Below are 17,385 nucleotides of genomic sequence, written 5' to 3'. Positions count from 1 at the left end.
GCAGCCGTTGTTCGGACCTATTTTTGGACCGTATTGGCGCCCAGCCTACTTGTTGCTTGAGTAGGTGGTATTGGCTGCAAACTTGCAATTTGCTGTCTTTTTTAATGCTTAACATAACAAGCTCGGCGATTTGAAATGGCTGACCCATGTGATTTTTGTTTTGTTTCCTATTGTGAACTTGTGTCTTTGCTAGAGGAAATTAAAATAATATTTTTCTAACGTAGCAAAAAAGCTATCTTTTGATGTTTTGAAATGTTACAAAAATCTCACACAAATTGATCCGTAGGAACTTAGGGCTTGTTTGGAAGGGCTGCCGGCCATTGCTCGCATCGCAGCGGAGATACGGCAGCTGGGGTGCACTGTCCGCCTGCAGCCCGTCGTTTGGTATTTGTCGCATGCCGGAGGCGGAGCCTGGACGAGATCACGAGATGGTGCACTGGAAGAGTAAGAAGAAGAGCTGCCGGTGCTGGGAGAGTTAGAAGAGAGCGGCTGTAGGCCGTGGCGCGACCTGCTGCTGGCGAGGAGCGGCGGCGGCGGAATTGCAGATGGCGGGCGGAGCGCGGAAAGCGGGCGGCGAGCGACAGCCAAGGCGGCGGAGGAAGGAGCGGTGGCCGGAGCAGCGGTGGGACGGTGGCCGAGGCAACAGGGGCGGCAAACTTGCAGTTGCGGGGAGGCAGCGGAGGGAGAATCATTCGCTGCATCCAAAAAACGGCCGATCCCCACGTTTTTTGGGTGCAGGCTCGGAGGGGGTATTTTGCATGGCGGCTGCAGGCGCTGGATGCGAGCGAGGAAACCAAACGTCTGTCGCTCTGCAGCTCGGGTGCGAGCCAAGACCCGTGCGAGATACCAAACACGTCCTTACTGTCTCCGTTTCTAAATATAAGATGTTCCACTTTGTTCTAAATCACTCTTCTTAGATGTTCATATTTTTTTATAATTAAACTTGTAAGAAATTTGTCTTTAAGACGAAACTAGAACATCTTATATTTAGGCTGCATTTGGCATTGAGTTGGAATGTTGGATTTTGATAATCCATCTTTTCCAACTAGCTTTTGGTTTTTGTTGTATGGCTAACCAACTTTTTCTTATTTTCGTCTGTAGTTTTTCACAACAAATTATAAAATAAGTTCAGAACATCACAATTCCTCAATGCCAAACTAAGCCTTAGAAATAAAGAGAGTATCTTGATTTTTTTTTAAAAGAATATGATCAATCGCGAGGTGAGGGGAAAAGCACAAAACGAGTTACTTGATACAACCACAGAACCAAGCTCTCATGACCAAAACAACATGACTGAAATTGATATCTTCTCCAAAAAAAATGTATACATGACCTTAATGGGGGTATCTTTGTGCATTGATTTTGTTTCCAGATGCAACCGCATCACTCTAAGCGGGTGTTATGAACTAGCATGTTGCCTGTGGTAGCCGCGCGGCCAACGGGAGTTGGGGGGTTTTCCCCTTGAACTTGGCTTGGTGGGGTCAAAACGTAGCCTCTGGCTAGTGGATTTAGCCTCTGTGGGCGAGGCGGTGGTGTACTTGACACAATGTGCATGACTTGCTCTACGTTGGTGCTAGTGTCGTCCTGTCTATACCCATCCCTCCTCCTTCTGGTTTTTGGTCGCCCGGTGGTGGTTCCTCGGCTTCTCGGTGTCATATGGGTTAGCTTGAGGTAGGCAGTTGCTGTTTTGGCTTGTGGGGATCTTGGTGGCTGCAGCTTTGGGCGGTGTTGATCTTTGACCATGGCTCCGATGGCGGTGGTGCTTTCTTTGTCGATGCCCTCCTTGGAGGCATCACTTTTGAAGTTGGCACCAAGCGTCTTGTTCATCAATGACAAAGGTGGTGAGTGAAGATGGCTCGTCGTGGGGCTTCGGTAGTCGGCTCTCCAGCATGCACCTCGTGTTGTTGTGGAGCCGGAGCTGCCAAGGAGGAGTCTCAACGGTGATTAGTGTGTGGACTTAAAATTCAGATTGTGAGCACAGTTTGTACATGCACTTAGCAGATCGTTTACTAAAACATCAAATTGAAATGCCTCTACGTGAAATTGTACTAAACAAAATTAACTAAGCCCGCTAGATCTAGAATTATCAAAGTATATTGAGAGGACCCTCTTGGTCTTTTGCACAGAATAGTTTGATTTTATATCTATCATATGAGAAATGAAACTAAAGTTAGAATGTGAACCCTCCAAATCAACATAGTTGAATCCACATTTGAGCATAAGTGTGCAGGATGTATACGAGAGTGTATTTTATTTTGACAAAGTACCTAATATTTCATAGGTACATTTTAGGTGTGTACACCGAGTAGAGCAGGGTCCTCTGACGTATGACAGGTGACGTGGTGGGGCCCCTTCCCTCTATGGGATCCACATGTCAGTGACCCTTATGTCGCTGACATACGTATCTCTCTCTTACTAGAGCTGGGCCAAATAACTTACGTTTGTACTCAAATTATTTCAGCCCACGTCCATGCCACACCTTCCCAATTCGCAACACAAAGTGTTTGGCAGCGGTTCGTGAGTGACCAGACTGGGAACCAGTGCTACAAGATGGACACACAAATGGACAAAAACGTGTAGGAAGAATGTCCATTGAGATGGGAGTAGCTCGAATAAGACGAGGGCACTCCATCAATGGATCAAGGCCATGGTCAACGATATGACGTCCTGCTGGAGGAAATGAATGCAGGGAACGAAACATTATTCAGATTTGAGATGGGATTCCGAACCACCATATCATCAGACACCACAAGTACATTGATCGCCACTAACACCCTTGCTGACACTGAAATGCGGGCGTGTACTTATTAATTAAACACTAGCATATGCTAAGTTTTCAGGAAAGACTTGTTCAGACTACCACTGACTGATACAGGATGTTGGTAGGATTACATTGTGACAGACAATCACATGTCTTATTCAGTATTTTGGGAGTAGTACATACAGAAGACCCAATCGGCCAAACATTAGACAACATCAACGAGCTTCAACAGTTTGATTCCCACCTCTGTTGATAATTTTGGAAAAATACTCCTTTCTGAAATCATGCCGAAGTTCCATAAGTCAGGGCGATAAGGACCGGTCGAAAGTACAACAGAAATAGGGACATTTCAAACAGAGAACAAGCCTTAAGACTTCACAAATTACCTAGCTGGGAGATGGTCATGAGGACGATTGTACGGAGTCCAGACAGGCTCTCCCACAAAGAGCCGCATTGCCTGTGGAACATTGTAAGAAAGAAGAAAAGAAATATCACTCTCCATTATTAGACTGTGACGCTGCTTATGAATAATTGAATATGGACATGGAAAAGAACTTTATGAATATGTAGTCAATAGAAAGGCATAACCGGTAGTTGAATTTCACAAAGACAGTATCTAGCTGTGCTGCGACACCAAAGATAAGTAGCACCGTTGTAAATTCAAAGGATTGAAACTATCACTAATTAATTCACAAGTAAATTACACAAGGATAGACAAAAGAATACAGAGTCTAGTCAGTTTAATTCATTGCTATATAGCAAAGGAAGAAAGGATACCTTGATGTAGTTGTCACTATCTAACGTAAAGCGGTGATACATTCCTGCAGGCAAAACAATCATGCCCCCTTTCTTCACTGCTATACGGATCCACTGCTCATCTTGGTCCCTCACATCAAAGTATCCTTGACAATATAAGAAAAACAAATGGGTAAAGTAGATAGAAAGAATGCCACCATGATTATTACTGGAAACAAAACAGATACTCCCTCCGTCCAACAAAAGATCTCTCAAGTTTGTCAAAATTTGGATGTATCTAGATGTGACTTAGTGTATAGATGCACTCAAATTTAGTCAATGTTGAGACATCCTTTGTTGGACGGAGGGAGTAAAATACTTCTCCTCTTAAATGCCCGAACAAAAGTATAAAGAAGACACCTACCACTGCCCTCAAGACAATAGCGTATCTCTTCGTCTGTATGCAAGTGCTCTTCAAAGAAATTCTTCAGTTTGGCCTCATAGTTTGGCAACTTCTCTGGACACACGTCGCAAATGTCCTGCGAAGGAAAAACAGAACATGTTTGTCACACTTGTTTCCTTCTACTACCTGCATAGCACTTTAACTTTGCCAACCAAAATGGAAATACAAAAACGGAAGTGACCAAAGAGGATCAATGACAAACCACGTAAGAGTATCCCCTGGCCTCACGGATTTTCTTGAGGTTCTCATCTTTTTCCCAGTCATCAGCATTTAGCCGCCAGCTTACTACTCCTAACTCTGTGCATTTGAAACGTGCACAATTTTAGCATCCAGCAGGTTTATCAGCATTAGTTCAATTAGAGTTCATGCACAGAGTACAGTGAATAATTTCAGCAGCAAATGGACAGACCTGAAAGTTTGTCGAGAGGAATGAACTCTTTCGGCTCACGGTGATGAGGAAGCCTCTGGTCTTCTTCACTGTCATCCATGTACCACGCTTGGATGACCTCCTCCTTGCCATCCTAAGTGAGTAATGACCATTTAAAATTTACGGTATTAGTATTATTATGCAGAAAGTGAAGTTCACTCTGTAACAACAAAATGTTTGCATGAATTAACTGTGAACAAGTTCAAAGGAGCTTCTTACTTCTTTATTAACAGAACAAGAGTGGAAAGCTCAGTATCTGATGGTGATAGTGGATACCTTTATCCAATTAACAAAGGGTACTAAAATGGATGCTCATCCATACCATGAAAGCATAACTATCTAAGACTGCTTTGCTAAAAGATTTAAATCTACATTACTAAAGATTTTTCCATCTCAATATGTTCTTCTTTGGGGTTACTGTACTCCAACAGGACGAGAACACCGTTCCGAAGATTGATGAGCAACTCTCATGCAACACACCCATCTCCCAACTTTGGCGTGCTCTGGATCTGAACCGGGCAAACCGATTAACTGAAGAGCAACTAACTAATCTAATCATCAGATTCAGTTTTCGAAAAGGAGGGATCACCCTCATCATATTCAGATATCTGGTCTCCATCCTAAAATCTGCTCTACGGCAGCTATCTCCCATACCTATCTTCCAGCGTTGATCTCACATAAGCTTCAATAGCCCATTCCTTACGTAACCCTTGAACCTCACCAGTCAAAATCAACAAAACCTTGACGAATCGTGCCCAGAGAGAGACGAAGGCATCTTTCTTGACGCATCAAATCTCGATGTCTTAGCGCGGAAACAAGAGCAGGAAGGATTGGGAACGAGAGAATCATGTACCTGGAACTCGTGCTCCATATCCGCAGCCTTCTGCGGTCTCTCGCGCTTCTCAAGAGAAATTTGTCTTCTCCCCCTCTCTGAACCCTCGTTGAAGCTGCAAACAACAGCAGGGGAGAAGGATCTATTATGAAACCGGCTTTGGCTTCACGCGATCAGATGGTTTTGCCGACATGCTCCCCAAGTTCTTTAATTTAGAGATAAGCCCCTCGTATATCTATCTGGCTGTAGTTTCTCACAACAATCCGGAGTTTTTTCTTTCCTGCTCGTACCTTTTCCTTTCCGGCAGCGAAAGGATCCGAGAAAGAGAGCTTCTTATCATTCTTCTACTTTTTGGGTACAACATTTGTTTTATACTTTTATCGTGTACATGATTTTGTTGTTCTTTAAAAAATCGTTTTTCTACGGATGCCGTGTATATATTGTCAGTATGTGCGAGGAAAGAATATGATTCACGTACTCCCTCCGTCCCGAAACAAGTGAAGCCGCTTATTTCTGGACGGAAGGAGTATATTGGATCAATTTTCTTTTATGATACCTCGATAGGATAAGATTTCAATCCTTGTATACCAATGGGCAAGGGACTAGGCTGCAAAAAGAAAAGAAGGCAAGGGACATGGTGCGAAACTTTGCAGTGTTCCAACAAAATAATTCCTGTGCAGCATGAAACATGACGGCACGGCAATGCCACGACGATGTACTGGTCAGAACGGGTACACCGTACACGTCAGCTGGCTGCATGCGTGGAAGCCATGCTGCATGCCTCCCTCCTCCCGTGGACGAACTGATTAGGGACCGAATACCACTTTACGCCTTGATTAATCTAATTTTACCAACTTTTGGGTGTAAATACCAATTTACAGTCGATGGTGATTTTGGTACATTTGAGGGTGAAATCTAAACTTTCTTCAAAATCTGAGACGTGGAAATGGATCGAGTATTTGTGCACACACCATTGCTTCCCCGTCAAAGGTGCCAGAAACTGATGAAGTTCAACCACGCAGAAGAACATGAGAAGGACATGAAATTAACAGCTAGCTAGCTTCACATTTATCCTCCGAGCTTACAAAAGACGTGTATATCCATCTACGGCGCATCTACGAGCATCTAACAAGCTTACAAGCCTGATGGTGCTAGGACCAACGAAAACAAAGGGATCTAACACTACCCGGGCAAGTGGGATCAGCAACCATTTTCATGGATCCACTAGCCGCCGACCTCCCGCCATAATACAGCAGGAACCGGCAATACTTGCTCGGAACAAAGATCTAAACTGTACAAACATGGAGAGAACCTGTCTTGACTGTCCCCCTCACTGCGGATTGAGATGATCCCGCCTGCATTTTGCACTAGCCATTTGGAATGACGAGACGGAAGGGTGTTCGGTACCGCCATCTAGGTTGGACCTGATGAGGAACCAGTGAACGGAGTGGGCTGATGCGATGGCCATCGGATCCTCTCCGGGGGGCAAGGTGCTGGAGCAGGATACGCGATGAATGTTGGTACATCGTGTCCTGGCATCAGAACTGAGACACCTTTGGCATAAACAGGCATCTGCAAGCCATATGAACAAAGTAGTCAATAAAAATGCACTATCAACTGAACTTACTGCAGTAGCCAATGCGATGACAAATGTGAGATGTCTTGATGTAAGCACAAACGGAAATGTTTAAAATTTCATAATACGTGACATTGTCAATTATTACTTTTATATATGTTGGTAACAAGGAAAAGAGAATACGAAACCAAGACACCGGACGCTAGAACATCCCCAGGATCCAATTAAACCGACACAACTCAACCGTAAAATTGTCAAAGATGATGATAAAACACCAGGTACATGGTATGTCAGTATTCAGGCAAATAGGTTCTACAAACGGCACAACAGAACAGATGATCAGTTGTGAATGCCAGGCCTAGCAGATGGCTGCTCTAGTGGAGTATTGCTTAAGGATGCCAAGAGTCACCGCCTGACAACAATTAGATCTGACAAACCAAGTCCATGGAGTTTTCATTTGCGCAGTACAGAATTGCTGAAGTACATATGTTAAAAGGAACCCAAAAAAAGCTATAAATTCCCCCCTTAATATCTCAGCGAAACAAAGCAATCTAGAATTGTCTTAAGTCAATAGCAATGAGATAAATTTAGAAACCCCACTGTTCATAGGCGTAGACCGTAGAGCCCTTGGAGCAGCACCCAACGAGGCAGCTATTCAAGATATATGGGAGTAATCTCTATAGGTTTACTCCCCACAGTTTTTTCTTCATATTTGTAAGTTAGGAAGGATAAGATTAGTTATTCACTTATTTGTGTTAGGCACAAACGCACAAGTACCCTCTATATAAGGGCTGCCACATCGTTTGGTTGGATTAAGCAGCGAATAACCAGATCTGTTTCTCCAGTCTTCTCCCTCCCTGCCCTTGAGGTGTGGATGCCATCAAAGGCACCATCGTGCCTCTTAGCTCCGGGATCAAATGGGTCACCTCAAGAAGGTCCGAGGGCCATTATCCCTTTGTAATTTACTGGGAACATGACATCCACTAAGCTTTGCAAGAGCTGATTACAAGATGATCCAGTTGCGCGAAAACTTAGAACCCCTACTATGCAAGGGCTCATGAGAAAATTATCTGAAGTTGGATGGAAGCTGAGACTGAAGGTCCAAATTCAGAAACAATCATGAATGACTTGTCATCGAGAAAAGAACTATATTAATAGCTGGATGAGAACCTTCCACAAATACATTGGGAATAAAGCTCAACAACCATACACCAATGCTGTTTTCAACAAACACATAATGAAATGGAAGAATCCTTCACATGATGACACTTTCATAGGAACCATTGACTCTACATGCACACACATTTAGAAAGGGTGGGTAATAGTGATATATCATACATAATTTTTCCATATCATAGCCAACGAGAGGACTTAGGTTTTCCAAAGAGTACAGAAAAATATCCAATATTTAACTGGTGATGTTCAATCAACCACGTCCTCCTTACAATGTCATGCAACATAAGTTGGACTTTTGGTTACTCCACACAACTACAAATTTACATTTCAAACTTATAGCATGCACATCTTAGGAAGAGTTTCTCATGAATAGAACCACATTCTCCTTACAATCTCATCCATCATTGTTTGACTTTTGGTCACTCCGCACTCCTCCAAATCGACATTTCAAACTTATAGTATGCACGTCTTAGTATGCAGGAAGAGTTTCTCATGAATAGAAGACCAGATGTAGTTGAGCCATCCACTTCGGTGCACTAATTTCTTTACATTTATTGTTCTTGTCCACCACTATACTACCAGAAATAAGAACTGGTCCCAGATGCAGGGATCCACAATTGATCATGAGTGTACAGATGTATACCAAAGTTTATTTTATTTTGGCAAAATACCTAGTATTTCTTAGGTACAGTAGGCATGTATGCCAGAGTTGGCCAAATAATTTATGTTTTAACTCAAATTATTCCAACCCACACCCCATGCCAAACCTTCCCAATTCACAAGACGACCTGATATCGGCATGCAGAGCGCCAAACCACTCTGCCCCTCTCTCAGTCCTGAAGCAATTAATGAGTCCACGCCCACCTCAAGCTCATTCCTCTCAGCGAACACCAAACAGGTGGCAGAAAGTAAGGGTTTGCTGGTTGTAATGTCATGCGGGACCAATGGAAGGAACAGCATTTGTCAGGTAGTCGTGCACTGTGGAGATGACTCATGGTGAGAATGGTAGCGAGCAGCTTATTGTCACGGCGGCGCCGCACAAGAAAGATACAACTACTTATTGTTGCGTTAAGTCTAGCATAAAAGTTTCTAAAAGCTTCCCCTCACAAAAAGAATTTTCTGAAGTTTAACTTCTTAGAGAAGGACACTGGTTGTTTTTGTACTTCCACTCCTCCCATGTCTAATTAACTCAGCACTCTTGAGTCCCTAAAAAAATCAGCACTCTTGATTCCCATGATGGGACCCATTACAACTCAAACTAACTTGTGCTGCTGATCCATCTTAATAACAGGAGGTTCTACATTGCAAATAATTCACAAGGAGCAAACAATGGTGCCCCACACCTGGGACATATGGCTGTCCAGTGTGGAGTCTAGCAGGTGATTCAGACCTTGCTGTGGGTGCTGACAGGGATGGGCCCTTGTCCGATTGCTACGGTCTGCCAAATTGCCCTCAATTCCATAATCCTTGATCTTAAATAGCACCCTGTTAACTTTTGCAACTACATGTCAGTTCCTACAGTGTGTACAAGATTGGTGCCACAAACCATATGTAGGTGTTAATTGGACTTACCCACAACATGGACTGTGGGAAGGACAGAAATGAATTACATCACGCACTGATAATTATTCACATCCACATGTCATCTACTCTAAGTCCTCTTGCCTGAACAAACGCTATGTGGCCACTTACCACAGTACAATCTACATAAATGGCTACGCTGCACAGAATTCAAACGGAAGAAAAGGAAAACCTCGAACAGTAATCTAGACAGAATTTGGGTGGTTGACGGATATGTACTGTTGAGGCAGCAGAAGCTGGTAGGGCTCATGACAGGAGATGCGGACATGGCTAATGACTTAAGGGCGACTTGTGGGGGTTCAACTAGCAGGACAACCCGACCAAACTAATTAATAAGCTGTTCCGGGATTTGGAAGAATGTAACATCAGTCACTAAAATGGATGTGCCATCCATGTACTGATCAAAATGGGGTACGATGCACAACATCAGAAAGATCTAACTTGACTAACTGTAAATGTGCTCATTTTGATTTCACGCCCTGATGTTTATGTTAGGCCCTGCTAAATACCGGGGAGCACACAAAAATTGCACTCGATCCAAACAAGGCTTTATCCTCATCAGATCTTTCTACAGCGACCAAACCCAAGAGAGATGGTACGAATTCTCCCACCACATTTCTCAAAAAAAAAAAAGCCAGAGCTTTCTCATCTCCTTCTTGTTTCGGCAAACTCGTCAGATCGCTGCATCATGGCCGAGTGGAGTGGAAGGTGGGGAGGGATGACATGATGGGCAATTTGGATCCGTCAAATGCACAGGCACACGGTGCGAGAAAGCGAGGGACAATGCGAAAAGGAAAAGCTACGAAAAGGGCGAGACGACGGAATCATTAAAGAAGAGTGCGCAAATGGCATGGGATGGGATTGGGTGCGTGCGGGAGCAGTGCGTCGGTGCCATACCTCGGGGGACGCGCGGCCGTCGAGCTTCCTGGCCACCTCGAGATCCGCGCCGGAGAAGCCGGCCTCGCCACCGGTGGCACCTGGGCGGCGAAGGAGGAGGAAGCGGAGGCGGAGGAGGATCCCTCCTCGGGGCGGCGAGGGCGCGTACATCGGCTCCATCCCCATCCGGCGCGCTCGGGCCGGGGCGCGGAGGAAGTGCTCGAGGATGCCCATGGCGAGGAACATGGAGACGAAGATGGCCGTGGCCACGAACCCGAAGGACACCGCGCTCACGCCGCTGTCCAGCTGCCGCCACCGCATCTCGTCGTGCGTCGCCGCCGCCGCACCCGCCGCTGATCCCGCCGCCGCACCCGGCCACGCCGTCGGAGCCATCGCCGGCCCGCCCGCCATAGCCCGCATAGTGACCTGATCCGCCCCTCCCACCACCATCACTACCCCTACTGACTGTCTGATTGACAAGTCACGACGTGCGCGGCGCCATTGCTGGCCTTCTCCTCTGGGAGAGTGCCGTGCCACGAGTGAGTGAGAGGGAGGAAAGGGGACAGGGTCTACGCGATCCTTTTCTGCCGCGAGACGAGACTTGGGCAGTCGGGCCCATTTTCACGGAAGGGGGTTTGAGGACGAAAAATTTGAGAAAATGCCACACATATCTTTATACTTTGCCTCAAAATCACATCTTTTTCATTTACCTAGGCAAAGTAGCACATCTTTTATTTGACACGTCCACAAAATAGCATTTTTTTTACTTTTTGGCCATTTTTTCCACCTAGGCCCCACGGTCAGATTGTTCTGGACAATAATGCCCTTGAGTAAAGACTGAATCGATCCATCTTTTTTTCTTTCTCGTCGTCTCCACGGCCGCTCGGTGTAGAAAAGGAAAAAGAGTAGACGAGAGGAGAGGGAGGGGCCGCAGCAGGTTGTGGATGCGAGAAAGAAATAAGAATATCAATCGATCCAGTCTTATTCGAGGGCATTGTTGTCATGGAAAATCTGAAAAAATGGCAAAAAAAAAATGATATTTTGTCAACGCATCAAAGAAATGTGTGCTATTTTGTCCAAGTAAATGAAAGATGTGCTTTTGGGACAAAGTATAAAGAAAGGTGTGTCATTTTGTCAAATTTCTCGTTGAGGATGCAAGAGGACACAGGGCGGAGAGTAGGGGCAGGATGGGCCCTCTGTCCTGACGTGCACACGCCTGATGTCCACACGTTCGCCGTGTTTACCTACGTTCCAATAGAATGAGCGTTGGATAACAACTGGTTCTAAAGATTGTTATACAAATTCACGTCATTTATTTCAGGACGAAGGAAGTATTACTCCGTACTTCATTACTTCATTAATATTTGACCCATATCTTATTCTAACAGAAAGTCTAGGAGCATGTGCTGCATCCAGCTGTTAGCTAACGGTCGCTTCTCTCCAACTCAACACAAATATAATGTTTAAACTCTTACATGTTGCCTATGTCATCCTATTGTCTTTGCTCTAATGCTCGATCAGGCTGCCTATGTGATCCTATTGTAATTGCTCTAATGGCGGATTATAGGGAACTCCGGTTAAGGTATTTCGAACACAAAGACGTTTCTTGAGGAAATTCTACGTACCGAGCGACTCACTTTCTCTTTACCACCCTCCTCGCCTCTCATATTCTATGTTGTAACATTGATATTTTCTATTTTCTTCATTTCTAAACATCTCCATGTATATTTTTTTTAGTGAATTACATTTTTGATACTCAAGTTTCATTTTTTTGACACATTTGATCCTCAAGTTTCAGCCTAAGTGAGGGGGGGGGGGGGATTGATGTGTCTGTTTCGAAGACTAGGTAGAGATTTCTTAATGGTGCACATTGTGTAAATTATAAATGTTTATTCCAAGGTGAATTGTTTTGAATTAGATGATATGCATGCATATCGTGAATTGGATTTACTTGGTACTCATGCCAGGTACACACTGCTCATATTCTTTGAGATACAGTGCTCGTATTATAATGATGGGAGTGCAGAATTAGATGAGGCTGGAGAAAGGAGCGGAAAGAGATGGCTCTACATTTTGTTCAATCGCTCTCATCCTCCTGCTCTGTGCTAGCTCCGCTAATGGTGGTGGCGTGGAGTCGCATTGTGTTCGCCCTGCTGATGCCCGCGCCGATGAGTGGGACTGTGCTAGCTCCGCTGATGGCCATGACGAGCAGTGGGGTTATGTCCAAGTCCACAAGCATAAGTAAATAATCTTTCTTTTCCAACTGTTTGGTTAATGTCTCGTGCTCAAGTGTGATTGTCCAAGTCTTCAAGTTTCAGCCAAAGGGAGGGGGGTGGTGCCGCCCACCCCCTAATTCGAATTGACGTGTCTGTTTCAAAGGCTAGGTAGAGATTTCTTAACGGTGCAGATTGTGTAAATTATAAATTTTTATTCCAAGGTGAATTGTTTTTAATTGGATGATATGCATGCATATCGTGGATTGGATTTAATTGGTACTCATGCCAGGTACACATTGCTCATATTCTTTGAGGTATAATGCTCGTATTATAATGATGGGAGTGCAGAATTAGATGAGGCTGAAGAAAAGAGCGGAAACAGATGGCTCCACATTTTGTTCGATCGCTCTCATCCTCCTGCTTTGTGCTTGCTCCGCTAATGGTGGTGGCGTGGAGTCGCATTGTGTTCGCACTGCTGATGTCCGCGAAGAGGAGTGGTACTGTGCTAGCTCCGCTGATGGCCATAACGAGCAGTGGGGTTATGTCCAAGTCTAGAAGCGTAAGTAAATAATCCTTCTTTTCCAACTGTTTGGTTAATGTCTCGTGCTGTCCAAGTCCTCAAAGTTTCAGCCCGGGGGTGGGGGGGGGGGGGCTCCCGAGGCGCTCGCCAGCGAGTTTTGTGGCGGCAAGCTCGCTGCCGTGGTTGGAGTCTTCATGGTGAAGGCCATCCAAGCCAGAACCCTCGATCTTACGCTAGGTGGCGTTGTGATTGGCGATGACCGGATCTCAGCAGACGATTTCACGGTGAGCAAATCATTTTGATTTCTTTGGGTTATCTCAACGATCTAAACAAAGCAATTCAATCTTTTCTCAATCAATATTTTTTGCCTTTGAGTCCATGCAGCTCTCATACGGGCCGCTGCTGCTCGCGTGTAGGCTCGAAGTCACGATGTTGCCCATTGCAACAAATAACTACATCTTTATTTTTTGAGTGAAAATTCCTTTGTACCCTCTGTTTCTATTTTCATCATGACACGAATTACCCCACTTAAAGAAATTTTCTCAAGTTACCCAATTTAGTGAATGTCATGTCAGTAAATTTCTACACATCTTAATTTGCCTTGTTCTTCAATGGCATGCGCATGTGAACCCTGGTATTGATATCCCTGATTTTGGTATATTGTTCTCAGCATGGCAGCAAGCGTGAGGCAGTAGATGGCAATGAGATAGTTCGCGACGGCACGGAAGACATGACAGATTTTCTCGATTTCATCAACCTCCAATCCGACAGCATCCGTCAGAGTCGTAAGTGTTTAGTAGTTACCATATATTCGAATACTTTGCATGTTACATTTTGCAAATTCAAACTATGAATGTCAAGATTTCTAGATTTTTACCAGATTCTTCTCATCCAATACAATTTAATGACCTTGTGTGACCCTTTTTTTAGAATATCGAAAATTTCACTTTTGTCACCTGGACCCGTTGTTGGCAGGCTCGTTGTCTACGAGGAATACCCAACTGATGAGCGAGACATCTCGGTCGATCCCCATCACCATCGCCGACATCATGAAAGAGGTTATAAACCACCACCGACACACACGGTACTATTTGACTGCTCAATGTCCAAATTGATCTCTTTCTTGTCCAAAAAATTGCTATACTTGAAATATTGCAAATTTAATCAAACTGCAGTTGGCAAGAGATGTTGATTCAGGTTTACGACCCATTGGCTAACACCTTCATGACCAGCTATTACGAGGCAAGCAAATATATTTATTTCTCGACATGATCTAATTTCTTTGTCTGTGATGGGATTTGTAGCATTTGATACACTCGGTGTTGCATGCTCGGGTTGATGACAGTATACAACATACATGCGAGTAGCAAATACTACTCGTGACCCCTCAACGACTTTTACTTAGAATTCTTAGAGAAAACAAGGAGCACATGTTATATCAATTGAAGAAATCTTGGAAGATGGATGATTTAAAAAAAACTATAATCACCACATTTTGAGCAAAAATGCAGATCTAAATCTTAATGATGTTGATGTTGCATTCAAAGATCAGAGGTAGTTCAGTATGACTGTCTTTTCCTGATTGATATTTAGGACGAAGTTATGTTCACAATAAAATTGTAGGTCAATATCGTTTTCTCGTCAAATATCCCGAATTATCTGAATGTGTACTTGAGTGAGAAGAAAGTCACATCATTCTGCCATTCGATGTTACCTTTTAGAAATCTAGGCTTTTAGTTGGGCACAAATTTGTACTATTAGCAAACCTTTCTGGTTTTCAAATATCTCGATCCTTTGTTTAATTTATTGGGAATGGTAAATAGGAAACATCTTTCACAGCTCAATGTACATCACAATTGATTATGTCTAAAATAGGGGAAGTTTCTGGGCCTCTTGGTTGCAGTGACCGGAAACAAAACTATAGATTTAAACACTTTGGATGGTAATTTAAGAACAAGCAAGTTCCTTGAGAGGTGCATATTTTCTCTGCAGTAACGCAACTCCGTAAATGCATAATGTTTGATCTAATTGAGGAATAATAATGGGATATTTTCTATTTTTTCGTTATCATGACTCGCTACATTTATAATATATGTTAAGTACTTCTTGCAACATTTATATTTGAGTAATGAACCAATTAGTTGCCGAGCTGCGTGGCTCCGGTGCCATGAGAATGGGCATATGCCGCTGTGAACAACAAAGCACTGACGACAGCTGGGGAGGCCAGCAAATCAAGGTAAAACTACATAATTAACTAAAAATTATTCCCTCCGATCCTAAATTGTTGTCAAAATATTACATGTATCTGGACGTTTTTTAGAAATAGATACATTCATATTTGGTAAATTTGAGTCAAGAATTTATGAAGAGAGGAATACAAAGTATGTCTTCTGTATAAGGAGCCGAAGTACTTTTTTCTACGTGTAAAGGGTATTTTTTTTCTAAAATGCATAAGGAGCCCAAGTATGTTCCAGGAGAAATAAATAAATCATATGGCAGTTTATAAAGGTTTGCATCCTGTCCGACAGCATAATGGTTCTATGGTGCTACAATGTTCCAATAGCACAATGGTTACTATAAGAGTTCAGGAAGTTATTTTGAGAGATAAATGCTATGGTGTTGCGCTTCTTTCAGGCGGCGGCAGACAGGCAGTGGCCAGGCACTTGGCCGGACTCTTCGAGGTCGCCGGGGGAGGGCAGCCTAGGATGCTAGGGTCGGAGTTCTCGGAGGCCTGCGACTGTCAGCCGTGCCGCCGAATCGTTTGCTCCCGCCGCCTGCAGGTTGATGGCTAATCAGATTGGCTCCCTGAGTCCCTGTTGAACGTGCAAGGAAGTGGATTCAGTGCAGTGGACTTGCCGATGTTGCCGTATCAGACAGGACTGCAGGAGGGATAGAGCAGACCTGGCTGGCATTGGCCTCGCTGCCATAGTTGAGGTGAGCACTGCCAGAGCATGAGCGGCCAATCTGGTTTCCACTGAGCCCCCGGCTAGAGCTTCCAGGTAGCCATTTTTTAGGGGACTTTTTTTTTAAAAATATTGTCTACGTGGCGGCAGAAACCAGATATGGGGCCCCAAACCAGATTATGACCTCGCGTGAGTGGTATAAGAAAAATTAGAATCCAAATATGTGGTTTCATAAATATAGGACTAAATTGACACCTCACCAATAAAAATATGACTTCACATGCATTATCTCTTATTTTGACCAGCAATTTGACAGGTGCATATGTCAATTGTGGCTGATATGAGCTTTAAAACTTATTGACTTCAGTTTAGACATATTTTCTTTTGGAAAAGGAGGGAACCCCCTCTGTTCAGTGTAATTTACACATGGGAGATTGTTGGGCCATACTACTAAAGAACAACTTGTGTTTGGTAAATGACGCTCAGTAATTAGATTTTGCTCAAAGAACCAAACTCAGTCTTTTTTAGGGCAAACACACAACTTTATTAACCTGTCATAACTTGCTTACAATCACTCTCTGAGTAAGAAAACTAGAGACTAACTCATCCCAAACTAAAGACACACCACTGCTAGCAGCGAAGCGAGCGCACTCATGTGCTGCAGCATTGGCCTCACGCCTAACAAAAGACACTTCACAACTAGCAAAAAACTAACTCAACTCATCAATTTCATTAAGGATGGGAGCAATAACTGCTCGATGTGTTCCACGCTCTCTCCAAAGGCGTACCAGGTCTGCACAGTCCGTCTCCAGGATGACTTGAACAAAACCTCTTTCTCTGACGAAGCAACAAGCATCACGTAAAGCAAGGGACTCAATAATAAGAGGATCAACAATTCCCTGATAAACACGGCTCCGAGCTGCAACGAAGCCATCAATATCACGGGCCACCACACCAGTCGCCGCCCGTCCTTCACTTTCATGGAACTAGATGGTGCCCCGCACGTTGTTGCGAAAATTTTTAGTTAGCATACGTGAGTGAAATTAAGTAGCAACGGAAGAGTATTCAAAACTAAAACTATATATGAAATTGTATGATAGATTCTTTGCTTAGTGAGGATAGCTTGATAAAAAATAGCATGCATGTGCAAAAAATATGAGTTTCTCACTAAATTGGTGTGAACATATTAATGACATGATGATGTGGCATGCTTGCATGTTGAGAGAAATCAAGTACTGGGTTTCTTCTACTTAGATATAGAAGATGCACCATCTGAGTTAATTTTAACAACGCTCGCCGGCGGCCCATGCCAAGTACAA

General features: G+C 43.8%; 2 protein-coding genes across 2 annotated transcripts; both read right to left on the bottom strand.

The window, feature by feature from the left end:
- Positions 1–2,684: 2,684 nt before the first annotated feature.
- LOC100837759 (1,2-dihydroxy-3-keto-5-methylthiopentene dioxygenase 2) lies at positions 2,685–5,397 on the bottom strand. The gene is made up of 7 exons (XM_003562853.3): positions 5,240–5,397; positions 4,369–4,480; positions 4,162–4,256; positions 3,921–4,035; positions 3,539–3,663; positions 3,148–3,218; positions 2,685–3,037 (listed from the first exon to the last, which is right to left on the bottom strand). Exons 1-7 carry the CDS (start codon positions 5,255–5,257, stop codon positions 2,977–2,979), a joined length of 597 nt encoding a protein of 198 aa, XP_003562901.1. The 5' UTR covers positions 5,258–5,397; the 3' UTR covers positions 2,685–2,976.
- Positions 5,398–6,243: 846 nt separating this feature from the next.
- LOC100841403 lies at positions 6,244–11,026 on the bottom strand. Its single transcript, XM_003562865.4, has 2 exons — positions 10,449–11,026; positions 6,244–6,790 (listed from the first exon to the last, which is right to left on the bottom strand). Exons 1-2 carry the CDS (start codon positions 10,875–10,877, stop codon positions 6,632–6,634), a joined length of 588 nt encoding a protein of 195 aa, XP_003562913.1. The 5' UTR covers positions 10,878–11,026; the 3' UTR covers positions 6,244–6,631.
- Between the last annotated feature and the right edge of the window lie 6,359 nt (positions 11,027–17,385).

The sequence above is a fragment of the Brachypodium distachyon genome, chromosome 1 (genome assembly GCF_000005505.3).
Source record: "Brachypodium distachyon strain Bd21 chromosome 1, Brachypodium_distachyon_v3.0, whole genome shotgun sequence".
NCBI lineage: Eukaryota > Viridiplantae > Streptophyta > Magnoliopsida > Poales > Poaceae > Brachypodium > Brachypodium distachyon.
Note: the sequence above shows the minus strand (reverse complement) of the source record. Positions and strands in the feature narration are given on the sequence as shown.

What these genes read in the sequence shown, in the direction of transcription:
- LOC100837759 (XM_003562853.3), bottom strand. An exon ending in CTATTGTCTTGAGGGCAGTG is followed by an intron (nt 3,664 to 3,920) that starts GTAGGTGTCTTC and finishes TATATTGTCAAG; the next exon opens with GATACTTTGATGTGAGGGAC. An exon ending in ATAGTGACAACTACATCAAG is followed by an intron (nt 3,219 to 3,538) that starts GTATCCTTTCTT and finishes AATGTTCCACAG; the next exon opens with GCAATGCGGCTCTTTGTGGG.
- LOC100841403 (XM_003562865.4), bottom strand. Translation starts at nt 10,877, where the DNA reads ATGGTGGTGGGAGGGGCGGATCAGGTCACTATGCGGGCTATGGCGGGC. An exon ending in ACGGCCGCGCGTCCCCCGAG is followed by an intron (nt 6,791 to 10,448) that starts GTATGGCACCGA and finishes TATGGCTTGCAG; the next exon opens with ATGCCTGTTTATGCCAAAGG.